This window comes from Rhinatrema bivittatum, chromosome 3 (assembly GCF_901001135.1).
Source record: "Rhinatrema bivittatum chromosome 3, aRhiBiv1.1, whole genome shotgun sequence".
Classification (NCBI taxonomy): domain Eukaryota; kingdom Metazoa; phylum Chordata; class Amphibia; order Gymnophiona; family Rhinatrematidae; genus Rhinatrema; species Rhinatrema bivittatum.
This window is the reverse complement of record NC_042617.1, coordinates 213,618,875-213,644,917: the sequence shown is the minus strand read 5'-3', so window position 1 is coordinate 213,644,917 and position 26,043 is coordinate 213,618,875. Positions and strand designations below refer to the sequence as shown.

At 45.1% G+C, this 26,043-nt stretch overlaps 1 protein-coding gene across 1 annotated transcript in view; it reads left to right on the top strand.

Annotated features, from left to right (window-relative positions):
* EIF2AK2 (eukaryotic translation initiation factor 2 alpha kinase 2) overlaps window positions 1–26,043 on the top strand; it is a 357,779-nt gene that overhangs the window by 301,512 nt on the left and 30,224 nt on the right. Inside the window, exon 16 of the mRNA XM_029594168.1 lies at window positions 19,910–20,011. Coding sequence (XP_029450028.1) covers window positions 19,910–20,011 — 102 coding nt within the window. The remainder of the gene's footprint in view (window positions 1–19,909; window positions 20,012–26,043) is intronic.

The following is a 26,043-nucleotide window of genomic DNA, read 5'->3' as shown; positions in this document are numbered from 1 at the left end:
CACACATTATTTTTACATGCATGAGCATGATGCAAAGTGCATTTACATGTATTTTATAACCTGTGGGGTAATTTTCAAAAGTAGTGTAACAGTGACAACAATAGGAATTGGATGATGAAAACAAGCCCTTTATTAAAACGCCCGACTCTGGCCGAGTTTCGCTCTTTTGCACAGAGTTGCCTCAGGGGCAATTCATTTAACCAGGACTTGAATTGGTCAATGTAGAAGATATCGCATTAATTTTCAGCGTAGATGATTTCACACCAAAACAAATAGACTTTCTCTTATCCACATAGCATTGCTATGTGATACCAGTATTGAAGTCAAAAGCGTTCAGTGCATAACAAATCCAAAACAACGAGCGGTCTTTCAGCTAGTCCTGGATAAATGAATTGCCCCTGAGGCAGCTCTGTGCAAAAGAGCGAAACGCGGCCAGAGTCGGGCGTTTCAATAAAGGGCTTGTTTTCATCATCCGATTCCTATTGTCGTCACTGTTCCACAGCTCACTGGATCGGCTACCGCTTTGTTTTTTGGGTCCATTTTCAAAAGTAGTTACACAAGTTAATGTAACTATTATTATAGCAATTTTCAAAAGCCATTTACTCGAGTAAAGTGCAATGACATGAGTAAATCCTATGGACAATTCAATGGCGTATAAAGCCCAGATTTACTCGAGTAATTGCTTTTTAAAATCAGGCCCTAAGTATCATACTTGTGCAGGTTATGAAATGCTTTGACTGCAGGTAATTTTTCCACCTAAAACAAGGCCAGTAATTAAGAATAATCAAAACTATGCGCATTGTTCACTCTTCTAACCCTGGGAATGCCTCTTCACAGTGCAGGGAAAAATATGTGCATTGTAGAATGTTGTGATGGGGGGTGTTGATGTGCCCATGGGCCTCAGCCCGACGCAGACCTTCAGGGCCGAGCCAAGGGTTGACGGTGGCTCCGCATGCCAGGCCGGCAAGCTCCCATGATTAACATCTGAGGATGTTGGAAATTGAATGGTCCTCTGACCATTTCGAGCCCTTTCGGACCTGCTGCGAGCAGCATGGAGCAGCAGGCCTGGCCTGAGGTTGAGGGCAGACGGACCTTGACACGAAGACAAGAAGATTGATGCGACGGCATCACATGGCACGAAGACTTGGGTTGATGCGACAGCATCACATGGCACGAAGACTTGGACTGAAGACATGACACCAGGATTATGAAGACGTGACACTAGGATCGATGCAATGGCATCGTAGACGAGACTTAACACCAAGGCTGATGCGAAGACATCACGGACCAGTGGTCGATGCGACGGCATCCTGGACCAGGGTCGATGCAACGACATCAGAAACATGACGCTGAAGGGCAGACACAACGAAGAACTTGGAATCCAAAGGAGACGAGAAGCAAGGAAGGCCAACATTGGCACTGTCTCTCAGGGCGCCCTACTCAGGCCACCCACGGAACTGAGTCGCAGACCACCCTGTCCACTACGCGCCCTACACAGCCCTTGCAGAGACTGGTCACGGACCACAAGGAGAGCGGGACAGCACAGGAATACACAACCAGGACATGACGGCTCAGGAGCACAGGACAACCATCCACCAGCAGGCTAGTCCACTCAGGAGTACTGCATCTGAGGGACCCCCGGCCTACCGGACCAGAAGGCTCGAGAGCGAAGACGAGGCATAGGAATGAACATCGAGGAAGGCAGGAACACCAGGACGTAGAAGATCAAGCACCAGGACACCTGGACGAGGACCTCGGGCATGAAGACATGACATGGCATGACGAGAAGACATCACAATGAGGAGCTCCACAAGACTGGAAGACCTTACACAGGCTCTGGCAGGCAGAAGCCTCCAGAGCGAAGACTCCATGATGCAAGGCCCTGGACAACTGACGGAGCAGCCCTTTATAGGGCTGAGGCAGGAAACAGTCACCAAGGTGGGGCCAAGACACTTCCTGTGTCTGGCCCTTTAAATATTGAAGGAAGACGCGGCCGCGCGCCTAGGAAGAGAGCAGGAGCTGTGCAGGACAGCCGCCTGCACCGACATAGTTGCGTCAGAAGAGGCAGGGCTGGCCTGGGACGCAGGCCCAACTTGAGCAGCGGCTCCAGCTGCTACAGGAAGCCCCGGGGGCGGCTCCTGCCGCTACTCCAGCCCGGGGCTTTTGCGGCCTCCAGCCGCGAAGAAGAAGTCAGTGTCAGGGGCGGTCCCAGCCCCGAAGAAGGCCGCGGCTCTGGCCGCGGAAGCCAGGACAACGAAGGGCAGCCTCCGGGCCACGTGGGCAAGCCGACAGCGGCGTCCTGCCGCGTCGGCGAAGATCAGCACAGCGTGATAAGTGAGCCTGCTCGCGGGGAAACCCACGGGCAGAGTTCATAACATAGAATATACTTATTTTTCCTCGCATTGAAGATGGACAATAATCAAAGCCCCCATTTCCTTAGGTAAACACTGTTTTACCTGTGAAAAAGCCTTTTTTTAATTTCCTTCCACTTGTATTAAACCTATGGTTCTTTAATATTGTTTTCTTTTTGTCTGTCTCTAATAAAACCTACCTGATATTTGTCTATAAGCTTAGACAGTAACTTTTAAACAAGCATGTGGGGGCACATGTGTGCATGTTTGCCGGCTTGTGCCCATGAATGTGGCTATTTTATAACATGCATGTGCACATGTGCGCAAAATTTTAAGAGGGTGCATGTAAATTACTGATGGATCTAGGATTAACCTTCTTCCTATACACAGACAACATTCAGTTCTACATTCCATTTGACTCATCATTTGAAAATACAGCATCAACACTCTCAAAACATATGAAGGCAATACAGCATGAACTCTCTAACTTAAATCTAACACTAAACACAAAAAATAATCAAAGTCATCTGATAAAGGAGAAGCTCCTCTGTAGACAATCCTCTGTCTATAAACCTTGGTAATTTTAATGTGTCACCCTTAGATCAAGTCCGGGACTTAAGAATCCAGATAGATGAAAATGTCACTATAAATAGACACATAAAATAATCACTGCTGGATATTCAAAATTGCGCATCCTACATAGATTGAAACCATTACTAGCTACTGAAGATTTCTGTACAGTCCTACAATCTCTAATTTTCTCAAATATAGATTACTGTAACTCTCTACTACTAGGTCTCCCAACCTCTCTATTAAAAATACTGCAACTACCGGTACTACAAAATGCAGCAACAAGACTCTTGATTGGAACCAGGAAATTTGATCACATCACACCCTTGCTTATAGCACTGCACTGGCTGCCGATACAATACCGAATATATTTCAAAGTTTTAACCTTAATCTTCAATATCATCCACAACGATAACCCAGGACTAATTGGTGTAAAGCTTTAAACATATGAAGCACAGCGAACCCTTAGGTCACATAACAAAGGGCAATTAACTGTACCTACATTCCGGAGCACTCGCCTATAGTAAATAAATGTTCGCAGGTTCTCCATAGCTGGACCTAAACTATGGAACTCACTACCAGAGACAATTCAACTGATCCCAGAAAAAAAGACATTCAAACGTGAATTAAAAACATGGCTGTTTTAAAATGCTTATAATCTAACGTAAATGCTACCTGACTGAAGAAGCAAGAATATCAACAACAAAAACAATACCAAGTAACGAGAAAACTAAGCAACTCTTGATTACCCCCTATGACCATGTATACTACTAAACAGAATCCCAACCCTACTAATCCTTGTACCCCTCCTTAGTCAAAAAGTAAAAGAATTGTTTGCTGCAATGTATATATCTTAACAAATATGTTTCCTGTCAAAGTTCATGTAATACTGTATTGTATAGTACCAATGTATGTATTTTACCAATTTGTGTTTCACCAAATTGTTATACCAAATTAACAGGGTCATTCATCAGAGTGTGTTATGGTGTTAACGCCTGCAATAAAGTCATAACGCATGTGATATTTATTGCTGTGCACAGCGCAAATACAAATTTGTCAAATTTATTCAAAGGGGAGGGTTTGAGCAGGAATAATGAAAATGAGGGGCATTATCACACCATGTGAAAGCATAATGCACACTATCACATGCTTTTAACGCAGGAAATAACTACACCTTTTTTGCAGGCGTTAAGCTGTGTGATATGCTAAAATGGCCATAACGTAATTTGCAGTAAATATTGCAAATTCCGCTTCGGGCATTTTTGGGTATGGAAGGGGTGAGGAATGGAGTGGAATAGGTAGAGAGAGAAAGAGCCTCTAGGGTGGCATACATAGTAGTCAACTATTTATATCACTGTAGGAGGGCCAGCTAGTAACTCGACGTGAAGATTTGGTGGTGCTGTAGGGTTTTGGGGCCAGTTTTAAATGCAGAGTGAGACATATAAACAGTACAGTATACCTCAGTGAATATTTGACCTCATTTGGAGTGAGGAAAGTCACACAAAGATGAGATTTCTACAATGTTCTCTTGCCTTAGCTTGATGGACTCTCTACCAGGGTTCTATCAAGCTAGGCTGAGAGAACACTGAAATAATCTCATCTAATCTGACTTTCCTCACTCCAAATGATGTCAAATCTTCACTGAGGTATACTGTGTCGTTCATGCATAACTGGCCCCAAAACCTCACCTCAAGTTACTAGCTGGACCTCCTTTAGTGATATAAATAGTTGACTACTATGAAGGTCTTATAAAGATTCTCTCTCTCTCTCTCCCCCTCCTCCATCTGGGCACTTTGCAAGTGGCTAAGTACAAGTATTACAGCATGTGAAAACTTTAACGCACGTCACAATAAACTATCTATGCGAAGCACTAACATAGCATGCAGTGCGGTAATTCTAAAATTTATCATAGCCATTCTTATCGTGTGCCTTATCCATGCGAAAATTATAGCATTTTGATGAATCTATTTATTTATTTAACATTTTTCTATACCGACCTTCATCAAAAGATTCATATCAAACCGGTTTACATGGAACTTAGGGACTAACTAAATAACCATATAACAAGAAGGCCTAAGCACAGTTACATATAACAAGGAGATTGAACTTGGGGGCTAGAGTAGCCAGGAAGTAGAAGGACAGCAAAAACTAGAGGTTAAATACATATGTATATACTGGGATTGGTCTGAGAGTCTAGTCAGTTGGGCTGAGTCTGGTTGAGAAGTATGTAGACCTTTTAGAAATTAGGGGAAGGCTTGGAGGAAAAGCCAAGTCTTAAGTTTTCTTCGGAAGGTTAGAAGGCAGGGTTCCAATCTTAGGTCAGTCGGCCTAATGACGGGGCCTGCTGTGGAGAATGCACATTCTTTGGAGGATAGGCGCGTGGATTTAGTTGGTGGGACTTGTAAGGTTCCTTTATATGCTTCTCTGATGGGTCTTGCGAATGAGTAGGGTTTGAATGGGATCTGAAGGTCTAGTGGCAGTTGATTGTGGATGGTTTTGTGAATTATGGTGAGTGCCTTGTGCAAGATTCTGTATTTTATTGGCAGCCAGTGCAGGTTTTGGAGTATGGGAGTGATATGAGCTCCCCGGTTAGTGTTGGTTAAGATTCTATCTGCTGCATTCTGGAGCATCTGTAGTGGTTTGGTGGTGGAGATGGGGAGCTCCAAGAGGAGAGTGTTACAATAGTCAGTTTTAGAGAACAGCGTTGACTGAAGGACAGTTCTGAAGTCCTGGAAATGAAGAAGGGGTTTGAGTCTTTTCAGAACTTGAAGCTTAAAGAAACAGTCCTTAGTGATATTGTTGATTGATTTTTTTTAATTTAGATGATTATCAAGGATTACTCCTAGGTCTCTTACTTGAGTGATCTGGGAGTTGGGGAATGCCTGATCGGTACGGGCCAAGTGGTCGGGGGAGATAAGAAGGATTTCTGTCTTGGCTGCATTGAGAACCAGGTTCAGGCTGGTGAGGAGGCGGTTAATGGACTTAAGGCAATTTTCCCAGTAGGTAAGCGTTTTTGGAAGGGATTCTTTTATAGGGATCAAGATCTGAACGTCATCTGCGTAGAGGTAGTGTATTAAGTTTAGGTTTGTGAGCAGCTGACAGAGGGGGCAGTAGGTAGATATTGAAGAGGGTAGGGATAGAGAAGAGCTTTGGGGGACGCCTAGAATTGATTTGAAATTTGGGGATTCTTTATTATTGATTCTAACCTTGAAGCTTCTGTTGTTGAGGAAGGAGTTGAACCATCTGAGGGCGTATCCTGATAATCCGAAATCTGAGAGGCGATTTAGAAGGATGGCGTGGTTCACGGTGTCGAACGCCGCAGAGATGTCTAGGAGGACAAGCAGAAAAGAAAGCCCTTTGTCTAGGCCCATGAAGATGTGATCTGATAGGGAGATGAGAAGTGTTTCTGTACTGGATGATTTACGGAAGCCGTACTGGGAAGGGTATAGGATTTTGTGTTCCTCCAGGTAGTCTGAGAGCTGTGTGTTCACCACTTTCTCTGTTAAGTTTCGCTAGAAAAGGAAGGTTGGATATAGGTCGGAAATTGGAGAGTTCTTTTGTGTCCAGGTTGCGTTTCTTCAAGAGGGGTTTGAGGGACGCTGTTTTTAGCTCATCCGGGTAGATTCCTTGGGCTAGGGAGCAGTTTATGATATTAGCCAGTGATCTGGATAGTGCCCGGGATGAGGAGCAGAGGTTTAGTTGGGATATGGTCCGTCGGATGGCTGGATGGTTTCAACTTCTTGAGGGTGGATTCAATCTCCAGAGGGGTAGTGGGCTCGAAGGAGTCGAGGGTGGCTCCAGGGTAAGATGTAGTGTTGGGGTTTAGGGTGGGGGGGGGTTGAGTTGGTGGGGAGAAGCGCCAGAGTGTTTGCAGTTTTATCCTGAAAGAAGAGTGCTAGCTCATTTGCTTTAGATTGAGCCTGGTCGTCTGGGATGGTAGGGGCAGAGGGTTTTGTGAGTTGGGATACATAGGAGAACAGGGCCCTGGCATCATATTGTATATCAAGAATTCTGCTGGCATAAAAGTCTTTTTTTGTCTGTAGAAGAGAGATCTTGTAGAGATTGAGGGTGCGTTTATAATCGGATAGTGTTGTGGTGCTGGGGGTCTTCCGCCATTTGTCTTCCTTGTATCAAAGGTCTTGCTTCAACCGTTTAAGTTCTGGTGAGAACCAGGGTTGTTTCCTTTTTTGTGTCCAATTGATAATTTTCGTCGCTTTGGGGCAAAGTTTATTGTCTATTGACTCTCTAATATTGCGCCAGGATAGAAGGGCTGAGTTGGGGTTGGAGATATCCAGATTAGGGAGTTCCTTGGATAGATATTCACTAAGAGTGTCGGAGGCACATGGTTTCCTGATATGGATGGTAGATTGAGGTTGAGGCTGAATAGGGTTTCCTTGAGTCGTGAGGGTAGCTGATATCAGGGAATGGTCAGACCAGGGGACAGGGGTGCAGTCTGGAACGTTATTGTATGATAGGTTTGAGTTTATGAAGATGAGGTCGAGCGTGTGTCCTGCTTTATGGGTGGGTTTATTGACAATTTGTTCAAAGCCCATAGCCCAGAGAGTGGTTAGGAGGGTTTCACAATTGGGAGAGAGCGGTGAGGCATCAACATGCAGATTGAAGTCCCCCAATATCATAGCTGGTGAATCTGTGTTGATGTGTTTGGCAATGGTTTCTATGAGGGAGGAGGCATCGGTGTCTAGTAATCCTGGCGGAGCGTATACTAGAAGAATTTGAATATGTTTTGACTTGAACAGACCTAGTTCCAGTTTTTTAGAGGAGGTCTTGACTGGTTGTTGGCTGAGATTGAGTTCTTTTTTGGTGGCTAGGAGCAGACCGCCTCCTCTTTTTTTGTATCTTGGGATTGAGAAAAAGTCATAGAGGTGTATCGGTAATTGGTTTATCAGGGGGGTGTCTGAACTCTTTAACCAGGCTTCTGTGATGGCACAGATGTCTGGTTTGGAGTCCAGTAGATATTCGTTAAGGATGGGGGTTTTCTTTGTAAGGGACTGAGCGTTGAAGAGGGTTAGAGAGAATATCGTGAGTCCTAATAGCTGGATGAGGGGTGAAATCATGAATGGGATGAGTGATCTTGTAGTATGGCTCGGGGTTCGTTGTGGAGGCTTAGAGTGGTGGGTGTGATGATGATAAATGATAGGGATGGGGTTGGTTAGCATAGTGCCTTCTCGGATGGTGTGGAAAAGGAGGGATGTTATGTGTATGAGCTGTATATAGTGGTCTTTGAGTCTCCTGCCTTTGGGTCGGTCTTAGAGATGACTGCTGGTGATTGGATGGGAGCGTTGTGAATTGCTTGTGTGTATGGAGCTGTCTGAGAGAGTTGAATGAGTTTTTATCTGTTGTGGTTGCCTGGAGTGCTGGAAGACTGCTGGATGAGTGCTGAAAGAGATGACTGCTGGTGATTGGATGGGAGCGTTGTGAATTGCTTGTGTGTATGGAGCTGTCTGAGAGAGTTGAATGAGTTTTATCTGTTGTGGTTGCCTGGAGTGCTGGATGAGTGCTGGAAGACTGCTATAAGATTGCTGGATGAGTGCTGGAAGACTGCTGGATGAGTGCTGGATGCGGGTAGATGATGGTAGATGCTGGCGAATGCTGGATGAGTGCGGCAAAGACTGGAGGAATGCTGGATGAGAGCTGGATGAAAAGATGGAAGCTGACGAATGCTGGGTGAAGGCTCGGATGAAGTAGTGTAAGGGAGTGGTGGCTGGAGAGCGGGCTTCTGTCCTGGGGGCTCACAAAGGGGCGCACTAAGGGGCAGGCCCCTTAGGTCGCACTCCTTCGGGTGTGCGACGCCGCCAGAGTCGCTGCAGAATTTAAAGGGACCTCAGTCGGCTCCTGATAGGTCGGCTGAGGCAGCAGGGGCGTGGCAAGACTCACCGCTGGGTTCCTGGCCTCGTTTGCCTAGGGATTTTTTTTTTCAAATTTGCTGCTTGCTCTGCGTGGCTCACCCATGGGGGTGAACGGGCTCTTGCCCCGAATGGGCTGCGCCGACTGCGCGAGCCCCAGCAGAGTCGAGGTAAGGCACGGCCTATCGGAGGAAGGGAGGGCGGCAAAGAGGGACGCCACCGGAGTCGCTGCAGAATTTAAAGGGACCTCAGTCGGCTCCTGATAGGCCGGCTGAGGCAGCAGGGGCGCGGCAAGACTCACCGCTGGGTTCCTGGCCTCGTTTGCCTCGGGATTTTTTTTTCCAAATTTGCTGCTTGCTCTGCGCGGCTTACCCATGGGGGTGAACGGGCTTTTGCCCCAAATGGCCTGTGCTGACCGCGCGAGCCCATTCGGGCCCAATCTAGACCTATGCTACACCAACTTTTGTAATGACCCAAAGATGAATGTAGTTTTGACAATCCAGTAGGAGCACTGAGAGGAGAGGATCACCTTGCTGGTGGCTGAAAGGAATCAGTAAGTTTTGCTTGGGACATTTATTTATTTTTTTAAATATTGGGGCGAAGTTAACTATTGGGGAATATTATCTAGTGTGTTTGTGCTGTTAATAGTCAGTAAGGCAGCGAATAAACAGAAGTTAGACTGTATTCAGATTCTCTCTTAGCCTGTCAATGTCTTTCATTTAACTTGCCAACGCTTATGCATTATCCTATTTTCTTCTGTTGGATCCTTCTTCCAGTTTTGAATGAAGATCTTTTGGCTAAAATAGCTTCTTTCACCTCACCTTTTAACCATGCCGGTAATCGTTTTGCCTTCCTTTCACCTTTCTTAATGTGTGGAATACATCTGGACTGTGCTTCTAGGATGGTATTTTTTACCAATGTCCATGCCTCTTGCACCTCCGGGCGTGGTCCCCACCCCTTTTACAACCTGCCTTTTGTCAGCCCCGTAGCTGACCTAGGTCTGTTGGCCCAGGTACCCGCCACCAGCGCCAGGTAGTGTTTACACTTGCCTGTTGCCCCCCCAAACCAAACCTTAGCTGCAGCCGTTTTACACCCATGTGTAGTTCCTTTCGAGTGCCTTTTGTATTTCGTTATTGAAAGGGTCGTACCCGATATCAGATAGGTGTACCCTATCCTGCCGGTAAAAACCTTCGCACTGTTCATCGACCCATGCGCACCAACCATCATCTGACCTGTCTGTTTAACTTCTTCCGGGCTCTCCCCCGTAACTTTTGTTTTGCAAATTTAGGGGCAGATCTTCAAACCTGCGCGTGGGCGTAGATTTGTTTGTGCAACCCATCGGAGCGGCCTCGGAGGGAACTTTCCTTTCACCCCACCTTCCCCTCCCTTCCCCTATCTAACCTGCCCCCCAGCCCTATCTAAAAAAAAAACCCTACCGTTATCGTTGAAGTTAAGCCTTCCTCTGGGCAGGAGTAACTTGCACGCCATCCCCCAGCACGGCAGCTGTTCCGTAGACCTCGGTCCCGTCCCCGGGCCCACCCCCAGAACTCCCCTTTTTCGGAGCCCCGGGATATACGCGCGTCCCGGGGCTTGCACACACTGCCAAGCCTATGCAAAATAGGCTCAGCGCGCACAGGGGCAGATTTTCTCGGTTTACGCGCATATGCTACGCGTGTAACCTTTGAAAACCTGCCCCTTAATGCGTGATGTTATGTCGGACCAGCAGATAAGCACTCTTGGGAACCCTGATTGTATTTCCCGTAGGTCCCTCTTCATCTGCCTTAACAGTTGTCTACATGACATTGCCCCTAAATCATTCCCACCCAGGTGTATTATTATGATGTCCGGTCTGGCCAACGAATCCCTCTTCACCCGTAGTATGGAAAGTAACTGCTCCCAGCGCATTCCACGCTTTTCCATCCAAGTAATGTGCACCCACGACGTGCCAAGCCCAGATGCGGGCCGTATCTGCGCTGCCGTGCCCTCTGTTTCTGCCCAGTGCACGAATGAGTGCCCCACGATCCACATCTGCAGCAACCTAGAACACGATTCTGCAATAAAATAAGCAAATTAATCGATCTGTTGTAATGCGCCGGCTCGATCCAGCCTGACATAGGAATTTACCGCAGCAGAGCACCATCTCCCTATCTGTTGTATGGCCTCCGTCGTGAACTTTGCTTGCGCCACGCTAGTGGCCGCTCCTATTCTGAAAGAGTGTGTCCCAAAGTTATCTGCATTCTCTCCTATCTCATTTAAGGTTCGCTTGAGTATCGCTGAAAACTGGTATTGCATTAAGGGGCCCCCGTCCGCATGTATAAGTAAATGATCCTCTTTTGTAGGTCGTACGGCTTCATATTTCTCTAAATTGGCCAATGGGCAAATGACCTGACTGTGCAATCGTTTTAGTGTCACAGTAGCCCCCCGCCCCAATTGATCTGTTTTGGACTTTGGTATAAACATCCTCATCATGTCCCCCTGTTTTGTGACATTCCGCATCAGTATTCCCGTGTGATCGCCATCCTTCTTAGATGTCAGTTTTTTGTTCCAAGTTGTTACCTAAGTTGATCTTAGTTGTTTCTTAATATAATATATTACACTGTATTATAGTTCTTCTGTTCATTATATTATATTTGATATGTTCCATGTAAACCGCCTACCCGGCGATAGCTATATCTGTTAAATGTGAACCGGAGTGATATGTATTGTATACAGTATTGTATACAGGAACTAAAAGCTAACTTAAATAACTGTGTCTCGAATGTTGAATGGCATATGTCGCCCAACCTATGCCATATTAAAAATAAATCGTGTATTATGGGATGCCGCCCGTCCCTCTGGGCCCTTAGTCTTCTTCCCCAACCCTTCAACATTTTTTGAGTCAGAAATCCTTTGGTAGGGTCCCCCCAACCTTGGGCTCCCATGAAAAATGCCAGCCCAGCTAGCTGCTTCACTACCATGCCCCTGGACAGTCCCGCATCCTTGGCCCACGATATGTATGCCACAATCTGTTCCTCTGCCACCGGTCCTTTTTTCCAACCATGTTGTCTCAGGAAGGAGCACACTGTCCTGTATTCCCTGCAATAAGCATCCCACATGGTGGGAGCCACAGATCGTCGCAACAGTTCTAATGTGGTTGGCGACCAATTGCCCATACATGCTCCGGTACTGGAGTTGCCAGTTCGTCGGCGTCGGGTACCTGTTTACGGAACAAAGACCATTTAGCACGAGATAACGAATCTGCCACACCATTATACACCCCTGGAACATGTCGTGCCTTTACAGTGGTATTAATGCGCAAACTACTTAGGACTACCTGTCGAAATAGGTCCGCCACCCATGGATATTTGGCTGACTGTCTGTTGATGACTGAAACCACTGCTTGGTTATCACACCAGAATATGATATGTTTGTTCCGCAAGCGCTCCCCCCAGATTATCAACACCACCCATATGGGGAAAAGCTCCAGGAATGTTATATTTGCTGTTATTCCTTCATCCACCCATGCAGCCGGCCATTGCGTGGCGGCCCACGCACCCTGACAGTACACGCCGAATGTCCAAATCCTGGCTTGAGACCGGGGGGCTCCTGCCAGACCGATATGCCGTTGTAACTTTTCAGGAATAATGCCCATATCGCCAGGTCCTCATGTATAGGTTGTGATATCCTGATGAAATGATGCGGATGTTGGACTCCTGCTGTTGCCGCTGCTAGTCTGTGCAAGAAGGCTCTGCCCATAGGGATTACTCGGCAGGCAAGGTTAAATGCTCCCAACATTGTCTGCACCTCCTGGAGTGTCATCTTCTTCGCCTTGGATGCCCTGTCCAGTAGGCCACGCAATTTTTGGAGTTTGTCCGTTGGGAGTCTGGATTTCATCCTCTTAGAATCCAACTCAATGCCGAGGAAGCACATTGTGGTGGTTGGCTCCTCAGTCTTCTCTTGTGCAAGCGAAACTCCAAAATCATATGCCACCTCCTGAAAGGTCCGTAATAGGCGAACTGCTGTCTGTGTTCCAGCCAGGCCGATGAACAGGAAGTCGTCTAAGTAGTGTATTATATTGTCTGACTGGGCCTTTTCTGCCGTTACCCAGTGCAAAAATGAACTGAACGCCTCAAAATAGGTGCAGGACATGGAGCATCCCATGGGCATGCACTTGTCGAAGTAAAACATCCCACGAAACTTGAAGCCCAGCAATGGAAAACTAAATGGGTGTACTGGCAGCAGCTGAAATGCCGATTCAATGTCAATTTTTGCCATGACCGAAGACTCTCCGCACTTCCGAAGAAGAATGATCGCACTGTCAAATGAAGCATATTGTACAGAGCATTCTTCCTATGGCAGGAGGTCATTGGCCGAGAGCCCCGGTGGGAAGGATAGATTTTGGATTAGTCTGTATTTGCCTGGCTCCTACTTTGTTACCACCACCAGGGGAGATAATGCCATATTTTTGAATGGGGGTGCACAAAAGGGCCTGCCATTCTACCCAACGACAGTTCAATGTTTAACTTGGTTTGGACTATTTTTGAATGTCTCGTTGTTGACGCTACATTATTGGCTGTAAACTCCCTGATCTTTCCTTGGTAAGGAATTCGGAATCCTTCGCTAAAACCACTGGCAATCCTCCCTGCATCCTCTTTCTAACATTCTGTCCAGTCGAATCGGCGAGGCTGCTTTTGCCATTGCCTTGTTTCATTTCCTTGGGGAAGAACTCCCCGTGCCCGTCTTCTTTGTACATTTGTTTGCTGGATGAGGTGCTGAGCGAATCAAGCAAACATGCTTGAACTTGCAATCTTTGCATGTGCAAGATGATTTGTTGAATCTCCAGCAGGCATTATTTTGATTGTTTGCCGATCCGCCATAAGCTGCTCCCGTGTATGTCCTTGTTGCTGCTCTTCCGCGGCCCCCCGCATCGGCAGCCCTGTTCGTCATTTGTTTTAACCATAAGTCGACATCATGTGTCCCCCATGAAATCGTCCCAGTCTCCTCCATCTTGTCCCGGAAGCACTCGTCGTAATTTAGCCACGCCCAGCCTTCATATGCTCTTTGCGCCTCCAAAATTGTGTCTGCGTACCCGAGCATCGGTCCGCATTGCGATGGATCGTATTTTGTTATGACACTCATCAGTCTGAGATATGCTCTGGTCCAGGTCCATATGTTGCTCGGTATTGTCTTGCTGTCCTCCGGCAGTGCATCTCTGCCTTTTTTCTTTTTTCTGTCTCTTAAACTTCTCCTTCCTTCCATAAGTCAGAAGATGTCGATGTATTTTCTCTTTTTAATCCTTTTCGCAGCTCCCTCGGCTCACTTACCCATAGAGGAGCTAAGCTGTTCGCCGGCATTAAGGTTGCTGCCGCCTCTCCATGTGCCGACTGTGCCCGGGTAAAGCTGTCCTCGTCTGCGCTATCGGAGTCCGAAGATGAGCTACTGTCACTGAACTGTACTTTCTCCTCTGCTTTCCGCCTTTCTTTTTTGATGCATGCGCTACCGCCGTGTCGGCAAGGGGCTGTGGAATTGAAACATTAGGCTCGGATAACTCACCCAGCTGTTGTTCCTTGAGCCCAGCTTTTGCTGCGACTGCGTCCACCAACAGACCTTCGGTAGTATCATGCTCTCTCTGTCGCTATCGATCGTTGCACCGGTTGTCTCGCTGCGATGGGTCTCTCCTTTGGATTGACTATTGGCCACAGTGTTAGTACTATTTCTTCTTCTTGGCGTGCGTCTGGCCCACCTGCTGCGCCCTGCTGCCGGTGAATTCTCATCATCTCCCCCTTGGGCCTCTTGGTTATTCCGCATGCCCTGCTGTCCCGGCCAATATCCCCATGGATATACTGGGTATGACATCCCTCCAGCGTAAGCCGTTTGTGACCATTGCGGGAATGTGTTAGCTGCTGCTACTGCCATCGGAACTGGCTGGCGGCATCCAAGGTCCGCAGGCCCAAGGTGGAGGGAACCCCGGTAAATAAGGGAAACCCATAGTCTGTGTCTGGTCTGGGTTCGCACCTGCGGGGTTGTTCTTGCGGTTTACTGCCGTCATATGCCTCCCCCTGTTTCGTTGTGGAACCCGTGTCCTCATCGCACCACGATCCACATTCCGCCTGTTCGTACACTCGGTACAGCGTTGCGGTGGGTCCCTTCCACAACCTCTCCCCTCCGCCGTCCTCATTCCCCTTCAGCTCTCCGTGCCCTGAGTAGAGGGCGCCTCTCTGCCCCACGTAGTAGGTTCTCGGTTCCCTTCCCATTGGGTACTCACTGTTCCGCTGATCTTGTTCTCTTGTGCTTGATGCCTTCTTCCCTTCGCTCCTGGATGGGGGAGGCCTCTTGGCACGGAAGGCTACCCTGTTCCCTGGTGTCTTCCTTTTCTTCTCTTTCTCGGTGCCGCAGTTCTTTTTAAAGATTTACAACATTTTTTTTTTAAACTTGCCGCCGTGTGTTTTTGAGTCCCACGTGGCTGCCGTCCTTCTTGCAGTCCTTCTTTGCTGTTCCCTGGTCAACTGCTGTGGTCCTCCAGGTTTTGGGTTTTTTTTTTAAATTATTTTCTGGTCCCAAAGAAATCGCTGCCTCTACGAGCGATTTCGCCACGTGGTCGGCAATGCAGGACGCGCCGCAGCCGTGCCTGTGATGCTGGTCCCCAGGGAGAGGTGAAAGAGGCCGGCTGCAGCGCGGCTCGCGCCTTAAGTACCCAGGCCGATGTCGATGACGCCGGCCCGCAGGAATGCACCCCCCCCCCTTGCGTGGTGACATCATTAATGTCATCAGGACGCGCCGGCGCGCCCCCGATGACGTCTGCCCATGCCGCCCTCAGAGCGCAGGAGCACCCCGAGGCCATTGGCCAGCGCCGTTGTGCTGGGGGATCCCGCCCATCTTTGGCCCACGGCCCCAGGTAAGCTGTGGGCCCTTCGCATGCGCCGCGGGCCCATCTAGGATTTGCTTACTGTCCCCCTTCCAGTCATTAATTCAAATTTGATCATATTATAATCACTATTGCCAAGCGGTCCCACCACCGTTACCTCTCTCACCAAATCCTGTGCTCCGCTGAGAATTAGATCTAAAATTGTCCCTCTCTCGTCTGTTCCTGAACCAATTGCTCCATAAAACTGTCATTTATTCCATCCAGGAATTTTATCTGTCTAGCATGTCCCGATGATACATTTACCCAGTCAATATTAGGGAAATTGAAATCTCCCATTATTACAGCACTACCAATTTGGTTAGCTTCCCTAATTTCTCTTAGCATTTCACTGTCTCACCATCTTGGCCAGGTGGACAGTAGTATACTCCTATCACTATAGTCTTCCCCAACACACAAGGGATTTCAATCCATAAAGATTCGATTGTGCATTTAGTCTCATGCAGGATGTTTATCCTGTTGGACTCTGCTATCCCAGACATAAAGCGCCACTCCGCCTCCCAGATGCTCCTCTCTATCATTGCGATATAATTTGTACCCCGGTATAGCACTGTCCCATTCATTATCCTCCTTCCACCATGTCTCTGAGATGCCAATTAAGTCTGTCTTCATTCACTGCTATACATTCTTATTCTCCCATCTTACTTCTTAGATTTCTGGCATTAGTATACAAAATTTCAAAGTTTGTTTTTTGTTTGTATTTTCCTTCTGCTTTTTAATTGATAGGGATACATTTGAATTTTGTTTAGCTCAGGTGAGGCATTTGGACTACTTTTCTTATTATTGGAACCTCACTGTTGGGATGCCCTAATTCTAATGCGTCCTTAGTATTCTTTGAATATACCTCCCTCTGAACCATGTGCTGCTGAGCATCTGTCGGCTTTCCCCTTTGTTCTAGTTTAAAAGCTGCTCTATCTCCTTTTTAAAGGTTAGCGCCAGTGTTATGGTTTTGAAGGCAATTGTGAACCCCGGGCTGAGGAGAGAGATGTCTCCGCACACAGGGAGGAGCCCCATGAGCCTCATCATCGTGGTCTCAGCGATGTGGGACACAGCTGTAAGAGAGACTTTAATAAGGAAAAAAGAATAATGCATAAACCCAGTTCTTGAGCAGAATCAACTCAGGGTGATGCTGTAGATGTGCAGGGCCTGTAGTGGCCCGCAGCGCGAGGTACACCAGGAAAATCCTGTGGGTAGATGTAGATTCCTCAGAGTGCAGATCCGGTAGTGGCCCGCAGCGCGGGATATGCCTAGGATCTTGAGTGGTAGTAGCAATACCCTGTAGCTCAGGATAGGCAGAAGAGTTGTGCTGAAGAACAGTAGTGTTCTGTGGCACAGGGTACACCGTGCAGAGTCCAGCAATGTAGATATCATAGGAAGTTGAAGAAGGTACTCACACAAGGAAGTCCCAGGAAAGGGAACCCGAGGATTGGGTCAGGAGAAGTCCAAGGCAGAAGGCCCTCCGAGGAGCGGATAGGTGAGACATGGGCCCTCGAGTTCGTATGTCTCACTGTGCATGTAAAACTGGCCCCAAAACCCTGCACCACCACCTAAACCTCACTTTGAGTTACTAGCTGGCCCTCCTATAGTGATTTGAAATAGTTCACTATAGTGAAGGCCTTATAAAGAGTCAGTCTCTCTCTCTCTCCACCTAAAGTAAGTGCCCAGACTAGTTAAGTAAAAGTATCACACTTTACCACGGCATGCGGTAAGATAGCACATAGTGGAATAATTCTAAAATTATAACCACACCCCTTTTTTCTTATCACGGGCGTTATCCATCCAAAATTATAGCATTTTCATGAATCTAGGGGTTTGATAGTTCCTTTGGCCAGATCATTTTTTAATATATTAAACAGCACAGATCCCAGTAAAATCCCTGTGGTACTTCACTAATGACCTTTCTCTGTCTAGATCTTACTATTTTAGTCCCATCCTCTATTCCTGTCTTTTAACCAGTTACAAATCCAGAATAGGGTACTAGATAGCCAGGCCCTTGTGTGCAGCACAGAGCAACTTCTCATCTTCTTCTGGCCTCTTTCTTATGCCCAGGCTGAGTGAGATAAGAAAGAGTATGCACGGAGCACTGGATGTAACTGAGTGTTGGTACACAGGAGCAATGGAGGGAACTCTGGCAGCCACATATGGTAGCTATGGAAACTAAACAAACTGACTGCCCCCACTACACAGACTTCTCTCTTTTCCTGCACTTGTTATATAGAGGGAGCTGGTACATTGTGAAAGGTTCACAACAGGTATAGGCCGAGGGAAGGAGAAAAGCCAGTTATCATTACTATGGCAGCTCCTATCAGCCAACCTGTGATGTATAGGATGTCCCTTGTCAGTGATACTCCAGCCCTGAGGCTGGATAAGGTCACCTGTGCTGTTTGTACAGATGGTTGGGAATGGCAGATGCTGTTCAAGGCTTAAGGAAAAAAAAAAAAGCAAAAAGTAGTACAAATTGTAATTTAATTGGGCAATATACTCAGTAAACCAAAGAATCAGGTTACTGAATTTGATTAAGAATCACAAGCTGATTGTAAAATAAAATATATTGTAAAAATGAACAAGGAAAATCTATATATATATTTTTTTTTTTGCCTTCACCCAACATATCACCAGGAAACACCCTTTTTTAGTTGTGAGCCCCATGCTGTGGAACGCATTACCAGATTCTCTGCATACTACCACTGTTAAAAAGATTTCAAAAGAAATCTAAAAAAAATGTTATTTAAAAAGGTGTTTGACATCTGAATAAGATTTACGGAATAACTCACTCGTGATTTATTGATGCTGGATTATGTTATAGAGGGATTTTGACAGAATGTGGAAATGAATTTTTATGTAAGCAATTGTTTGTTTTTAACGTGAAATATTTTATTTTGTTTTATCTTGTTGTTTTGTTGAATGTTAAATTGTAAACCGCTGCGAGCAATACTTATTGTAGTACACAATATATAAGACTTTTCACCAGGCGCGAACAAAAGTACACTGGATTTTATAAGATATGCGCGTAGCTGCGCGTATCTTATAAAATCTGGGGTTGGCTCATGCAAGGAGGTGCACATTTGTGCACCTTGCGTGCGCTGCCCGTTCCCTCCGAGGCCGCTCCGAAATCGGAGCAGCCTCGGAGGGAACTTTCCTTCTACCCACCCGCACCTTCCCCTCCCTTCCCCTACCTAATCCACACCCCTCCCCCCCCCCCCCCCCCCCGGCCCTATCTAAACCCCCCCCCTACCTTTATTCTAAAAGTTACGCCTGCCTTTGGCAAGTGTAACTCGCGCGCCAGCGGGTTGCTGGCGCGCCATCTCCCAACCCGGAGCTGTTCCGGAGGCCTCAGCCGCGCCCCCGGAACGCCCCCGGGCCAGCACCACACCCCGATCGTTGCGCCGCTCACCCGACACGTCCCCCTAGCAAAGCCCTGGGACTTACGCGCGTCCCGGGGCTTGCGTGCGCCGCCGAGCCTATGCAAAATAGGCTCGGCGCGCGCAGGGGGGTTTTAAAAGGGTTAGGCGTGTACCTTATGCGCGTAACCCTTTTAAAATCCGGCCCATTGTTTTTTTGCTATATTTCCCTGCCTATGTGTAAATATCATTTCAACACTAAAAGAATTTTAACAGCTAGACATCAGTACATTTATATCAGTCATACATTTCTAAATGCAGTTTTTCTGTATATAATATTGCTGCCTTAAAGCGACCATGTACTTTGCATTTTAAAACGAGTTACGCATGTAAATGTAACATACTATCATAACAATTTTTAAAAACCATTTACATGTATAAAATACATGTGTATAACCTATGGACAATTTAATGGCATATATTGTAGCAATTTTCAAAAGTCCACTTATGCGGATAAAGTGCATTTACAAGTGTAAAACACAATTTTAAGCATGCAAATACTTTTTTAAATTAGGCCCTTAGGTGGTGGTAATGGGGGGTGGTAGGGAGATAAAGTGCATATACACTTTTGGAAATGCCAATATATGCACTGTTTATATCCCTGACTACCTAACAAGCCAAAGGAAACCCAGCTGAAAGGTATATATACCGTGGAAGCCTACACATACCTCCAACTGGGCAGAGAAATGCAGTTTTCAGCCAAGCCTTTCCTATGTCCATTTCATTTCATCATTCAAAAAATACATACTATGATGGAAATTATGAATTTTGTATTTACAAAGCATGTTTATTAAATGTTTATTTCTATTGCAACTTTTGCAGGAGGCATCAAACCAGTATGGCAGCGAAGTCGATATTTTTGCACTAGGATTGATACTCTATGAACTTTTCTGGATATATAAAACTGAATTTGAAAAATGTAGGGTAAGTCATCTTTGATAAGTACTTTATAATGGAAAAAATATTGAGGGAGAAATTTTCAAAGCTGTTTTTGAAAATTGCTCCAGAGATTTTGTGTATGTAAAAGTATGTGCAGAAGTGATTGTGTGTGCATTTTTAGAAGGATTTCAAAGAAGCGGAAGGAGCAGAGTTGGGACAGGGAAACCATTTACGTGCCTTCTTTTTATTTTTAATAATATGTGATATAAATTACCCCATGAGGGTAATTTTCAGCAGCTTACATAGGACTGATCTGCTTATATAAAGTACCTTCAGACTTTATCCTAAATTTTCAAGCACAATAAGGTGCATAAAAATTCCCAGGTGTGTGGAGAAACGGGGCAACATACATAGGCACATTTATACCTGCATGGGAGCAGATGTAAATGTGTGTGTGTAGATTTATGCGCATGCTTTTAAAAATCAAATGTGTGTGTGGAAATGATTTCCCTGCCTCAGCTCCGCCACCCAGAGTGCCTCTTTGAAGCATGTGAAATTGCTTCTGCATGTAATTTTACAGGCACAACCCCTGTGCAATTTTCAAAAGGCCATGTACATGCATAAACTGAGTTTTATGCACATAAATAGTTTGATAATTTCCTACTAAACATTAATCTTATTGTGGAGGACTCATGTAAAGTTCATTAATTTTCATAGGATTGATTCACCTAATTTTAGGCCAGCAACGAAGCCATGGTAAATAGCTACTGTACTTGGGAAGGTCAGACATATTTTAAATGCTATCTTTGTACAAAAAAACCTTCCTTGGGAGGCCAAATAGCGATGATGAGGGTATAATGAGGTATTTGGAACAGACCCAGTTACGAGCTGCAGCAATGCAATATCAAATTCACTAAAATATGTATACGTTTTATTATCCATTTTCTGACATGCAAAATCTCTGATATTGGTTCCTTATAAAAAGGGGTGGAGAAAGCACACTGAACCTGCTTAACAAATATAAGTATAAACTAAAAACAAGAAGTAAAAAAACACTCAAACTTTAATCACTACACTATCTCATTTACATATTCTCTCATTTATTTGACCAGGCTTCATAGGATGTAATGGGGTAAGAAACAGTAGTAAGATGCATATATCAAAAGGCTTTTTTCAGTCTCAAAAAAACATCAATTAGTTGCCAAACTACAAAGTGAAAACTGCTAGCATGGAAAATCATCATTTATCACAACATATTTTCTTTATAGACAAGCAGTTCATTTCAGTCACACAAATGAGTGACATTACTCCTAAGGCACCAACACAAATTGTGATTTCCAGAACTTTCTGGGAAATTCATAGATTTCTACTAAGCATGTGTGATCATTCCCATACACCAGTGGTTATGTAGCTTGCATCAATTTGTCATTTTCCAGAGTTGATGCTGGACTTATTTTTCTCAATACTTTTCACTTTTCATGCAAATTATTCATTACTGTGCCTTAATGTTTTTTAAATTTTACTCATCATATTTCAGTTAAGTTTTTCGATGCCCATTTAATTTTCTTTACTTTGTTTTCCTCCAGTCAGTGATCCATTTTCTTCACAGCTTTTGGCATGCCTCCCAATCAACCCTCTTTAACTCTTTAGTCATCTCCTTTCAGAAGGCTGTCCTGAAAGGGGACTGTCAGTGAAAAGGACCAATGGGCAATAAGTGAAGGAGTGAATAAATTAATATTAAGTACCCGACACTTTAATATTGATTTATATACTCCTTCTGGTACCGGTAGTCAAGTTCGGAGAATGGACACTGAATTAACCAGCGTCCATTTTCCAAACCGCTGCCAGCGATTTTTTTAACCTTTTTTTTTTGTATTATTTTTTTTAAAAGAGCTGCCGGACTCACATCACGACCCTGCAGGTACTTAAGTACAGCTAATGACCCCAGGTCACCCGTAGTGGAACTGGTTGATTAGTCAAAAGCCTTAAGCAGCGTCCGCAAGCTGCTGCAGCCGGTGAGTCCCAGGAAAGGGGTGCGAAACCTTTCCTGTGAATCCCAGCGCGGTGCCTCCAGATGTTAAAAGAGAGGCCTTTCACCTCTAACTGATAACGGAATGAATACCAGCTTCAAACAATTATAAGAAAGAGATTTATTTGATAATAGAGAAAAGTAATAGAGGAAGGCGGAAAGTTCCTCTATGGAGCAGAAAGTGAAAATGATACAAGCAAAGGTGTACACAGTTTGTTCAGAATCTGCTCAGAGCTCCAAGATGTGTGCTTCAGCTTATAAGGGTCTGGGTCTGCTGAATATCAGCCATCTGCATAATCCACACCCATTACCTTTAATAGCCAATCGATATATATTTTAGCATGTGTACATTAGCGTGCTCTTACTATAGGCTCTTGTTATCAGTAAAATAACAAAGTTAGTTCCATCCTTCCAGGAATGATGTCATCCGTGCTGGATGATTCTCTGGTAAGTTCAGTGATCATAGTGCTTCATAGTGCTATAGCTACATGTGCATTATATATGCAGTTCACTATTCTACATAATGCAGAGGAGTATCACCTCCTGCACCCCTTGGATGTCAAGAGACTTGTTGTGCGATATTTGGAGGTTTCTGAACCTTTCCGGAAAATGGATCGCCTGTTTGTCCTTCATGGTGGGAGTAAGCAGGGTGCTCCAGCTTTGCGGGCTACCATAGCTCATTGGATTAAGGAGATGATCACAGCCACGTATGTGGATGCTGAGAAGCCGTTGCCTACTCAGGTTCAGGCTCATTCGACTAGGGCTCCGTCAGTGTCAATGGCAAAGGTTGGATTGTTGTCTCCTATCATTATCTGCCGAGCTGTGAATGGTCCACCTTGCACACTTTTTCCAGGTATGTTCAGGCCCGGGAGGATGCAGCCTTGCATGTCTGGTGTTGACTGGACCGCAGGCAGCCTCCCACCCTGTTCGGGAGTAGCTTGGGTACATCCCATGGGTCCTGAGTCCATCTGTCTACATTCTAGGAAATGGAGAAATTACTTATCTGATAATTTCATATTCCTTGGTATAGACAGATGGTCTCAGCTTCCCACCCTCAGCTGCCGAGTGGCAGCTGAGTAGTCCTCCTGTGGAGCTCTGGGATCAGTAGTCCTCCTGTGGAGCTCTGGGACCAAGATATTACTGGTAAGTGTTCATCTAGTCCCTAGATTGAGGTACCTAACTTTTACGTGAGTTCAGTGTTTCTTGTTGGTTGAGTACGGTTATGGTTGCTTGTTTTAATCATGTTTTTAATCACGTTTTTTGCTAGTCTGTCCACAGTTGCTTTTGAAGAGAATACTGGTAGGCTGGGGTCACTGCAGGAGTATATATACTGTGACGTCAGCTTGCTCCATCTGCTGGCAGGGGAGCATAACCCACTGGTCCTGAGTCCATCTGTCTAAACTAAGGAAAATGAAATTATCAGGTAAGTAATTTCTCCATTCGTTAAATATTGAGACTGGTTAGAAAATTCTACAGGGCAAACTTTGATAGAGAAATGGGATAGAGATTTGGATGCTCAATTAGTTGATATGGATTGGCAGCTTATTTGTTGCTCTCTTTCTCAATGTCCATTTTCAAGAAATGTCAGGAACTGATATATAAACTATTGCTTCATACATTTCGATATCCCATCTACTTCACTAAGTTTAGCAACTCCAGCTTTAGGTGTTGGAAGCAGTGTGGGGCAGTTGGAATCTTCTTACACATGTGGTGGGATTATGAGAAAACAGAAATTTTGGGGTGGGAAATACATGCCATAATAGAGGAAATAGTGGGACTACCAATTGTTCTCTCCCCCCAATTATGTTTGCTAAACAGGTGGGAGGACCAGGATCTTTCTACGAATGTCATTTGGTGTCTCATTTGTTGCATGTGCTTGAATATATAACTTTTGCTTTGAAAGGGAAATCTCCACAATACGATGGAGTTTGGGGAAAATATTGGAATTGGCGACAATCCTCTGTAAATGACTAATTCTTTTCTATTTGGAATTTCTATATGTATTGTGAGTAGAGATATGGCTTTCACCTGGATTTGGATAAGCTTCCTAGTATTTAAAAAAACTTAATGTATTATTTGTTGCAAAACTTTGCCTTGTGTGTCTTGTCTTGTTTATAAATAAAAAGTTTAAAAAATAAAACAGAAACTAATAATAAGCAATCGGGGAAAAAGCTTTACATCATGAGAAATCTAAGCCAAACAATATGAAAGGATGACACGGGGTGGCAATGTAAAATGGAGAAATATATACATACACTGTGAGTCAGAGCACTCTCTGCTTGGTATTGTAGATACCACTATTATAAAACATTATATAACATCAAAGAAATATTAAAGATGCATGATGGTCCATAATGTTCGAGTATTTTCATGAGACATAAGGAGCATTAGCTCAATGACAGGTCTGATGAATGTCGTCACTATTCTTTGTTTTGCTGTTTTGATTTAAATCTTACGGACCTTTCTGTCACTACTAGGAAAGGTTTTCACAGTCCCATCAGCCAATTATTCTGTTGAGCTCATCCACTTTTGAGTAGAACAAGGACACCTTTCTGGACAACTAGTTTGTTAGATTGCCATTTATAGTGGCTCTATAGAGTTGTGAGGTATTCATACTTCCAGCGGCTCCAGAAGGTGTTGGAGAGATTTTGTACCTGTCTCTGTTGTCTCTTGTAGAGATCCTTGCTGTCGAAGTCCCCAAGTAGTGCCGGATTCATACTAGTTTTCTGGGTAAGAAGCGTGATAGGAGTTAGGATGACTAGTGTCTCAGGATCAGTGGAAAATGGGACTGCAGGAACTGTACTGATTATAGTAGAGACCTTTCAAAAGGCAAATGGATCTAGTCTCGGAGAGCATAGAGTCCAGGATGCACCAAGGGACCCTGATCATACATTCCCACACTCCACCCATGTGCGAAGAATGAGGAGAATTTAATATCCATGTACACTTTTGTTCTGACAGGTATTTGTTAACTGCAGAACCATTAAAATCTAAGTTGACTCTCCTCTGCAGGCTCCAACAAACTTTGTTCCACAGTTGGAACGGAGTTGTTTGGAAGGTCCTCTGATAGAAAACAACCTTTGGAGGGCATTTATGAAACCGGAGGTATCCATAGATTTGATAACTTCACTGTGAATAACATGAATGCTTATGCATGTGAACATCATCACTAATCGTTTGCTGTTTGTGAGTCCTCCTCTCATGCGTTGGGAGCTGACCATAATCTAAAGACATAATCTAAAGACATAATCTAAAGACATAAAGTTCTTGAGAAAGCTATAAACAAACAGCTATCAGACTACTTGGATGAAAACAATATTCTCGCCCCCTCACAGTTTGGCTTTCGCAAACATCATAGCCCAGAGACCTTACTCATTTCACTCTCCGTCCAAATATTGAAAGGTCTTGACAAAGGTCATTCACACATACTCATTCTCCTAGACATATCCGCTGCATTTGACACCATAAAGCATCAAATCCTATTAGAACGTCTCAGCAGCATTGGCATCTCAGGCCTGGCTCTACAATGGTTCCACTCATATCTAGCTGAAAGACAATTTAGCGTACAAATGGGAAACTCCACCTCCAAGCCCCACAACCTCTCTCAAGGAGTACCACAAGGTTCATCGCTATCGTCCACACTTTTCAATATATATCTCCTCCCCCTCTGCCATCTCCTTGCTAAACTTGACCTCCCGCACTTCATATATGCCGATGACGTGCAGATACTTATTCCGATTAAAGACTCAATACACAAAGCCATTGAAACCTGGAAATCCGCCCTCTCTGATATTAGCAGCCTCTTATCTAACAACTTTCTCGCCCTCAACACTACTAAAACAGAACTTATCCTAATATCACCCCCCAACATATCCCCCACCCTCCTTATGACCCCCACACAAACACACAACAATGGCCCTGCCACTGACCACACCTTCCCCACCCATGTACGAAGCCTCGGCGTACTCATTGACTGTCATCTTAACTACAAGAAATTCATTAATAACACCCTTAAAGACTGCTTCTACAAACTGCACACCCTAAAAAG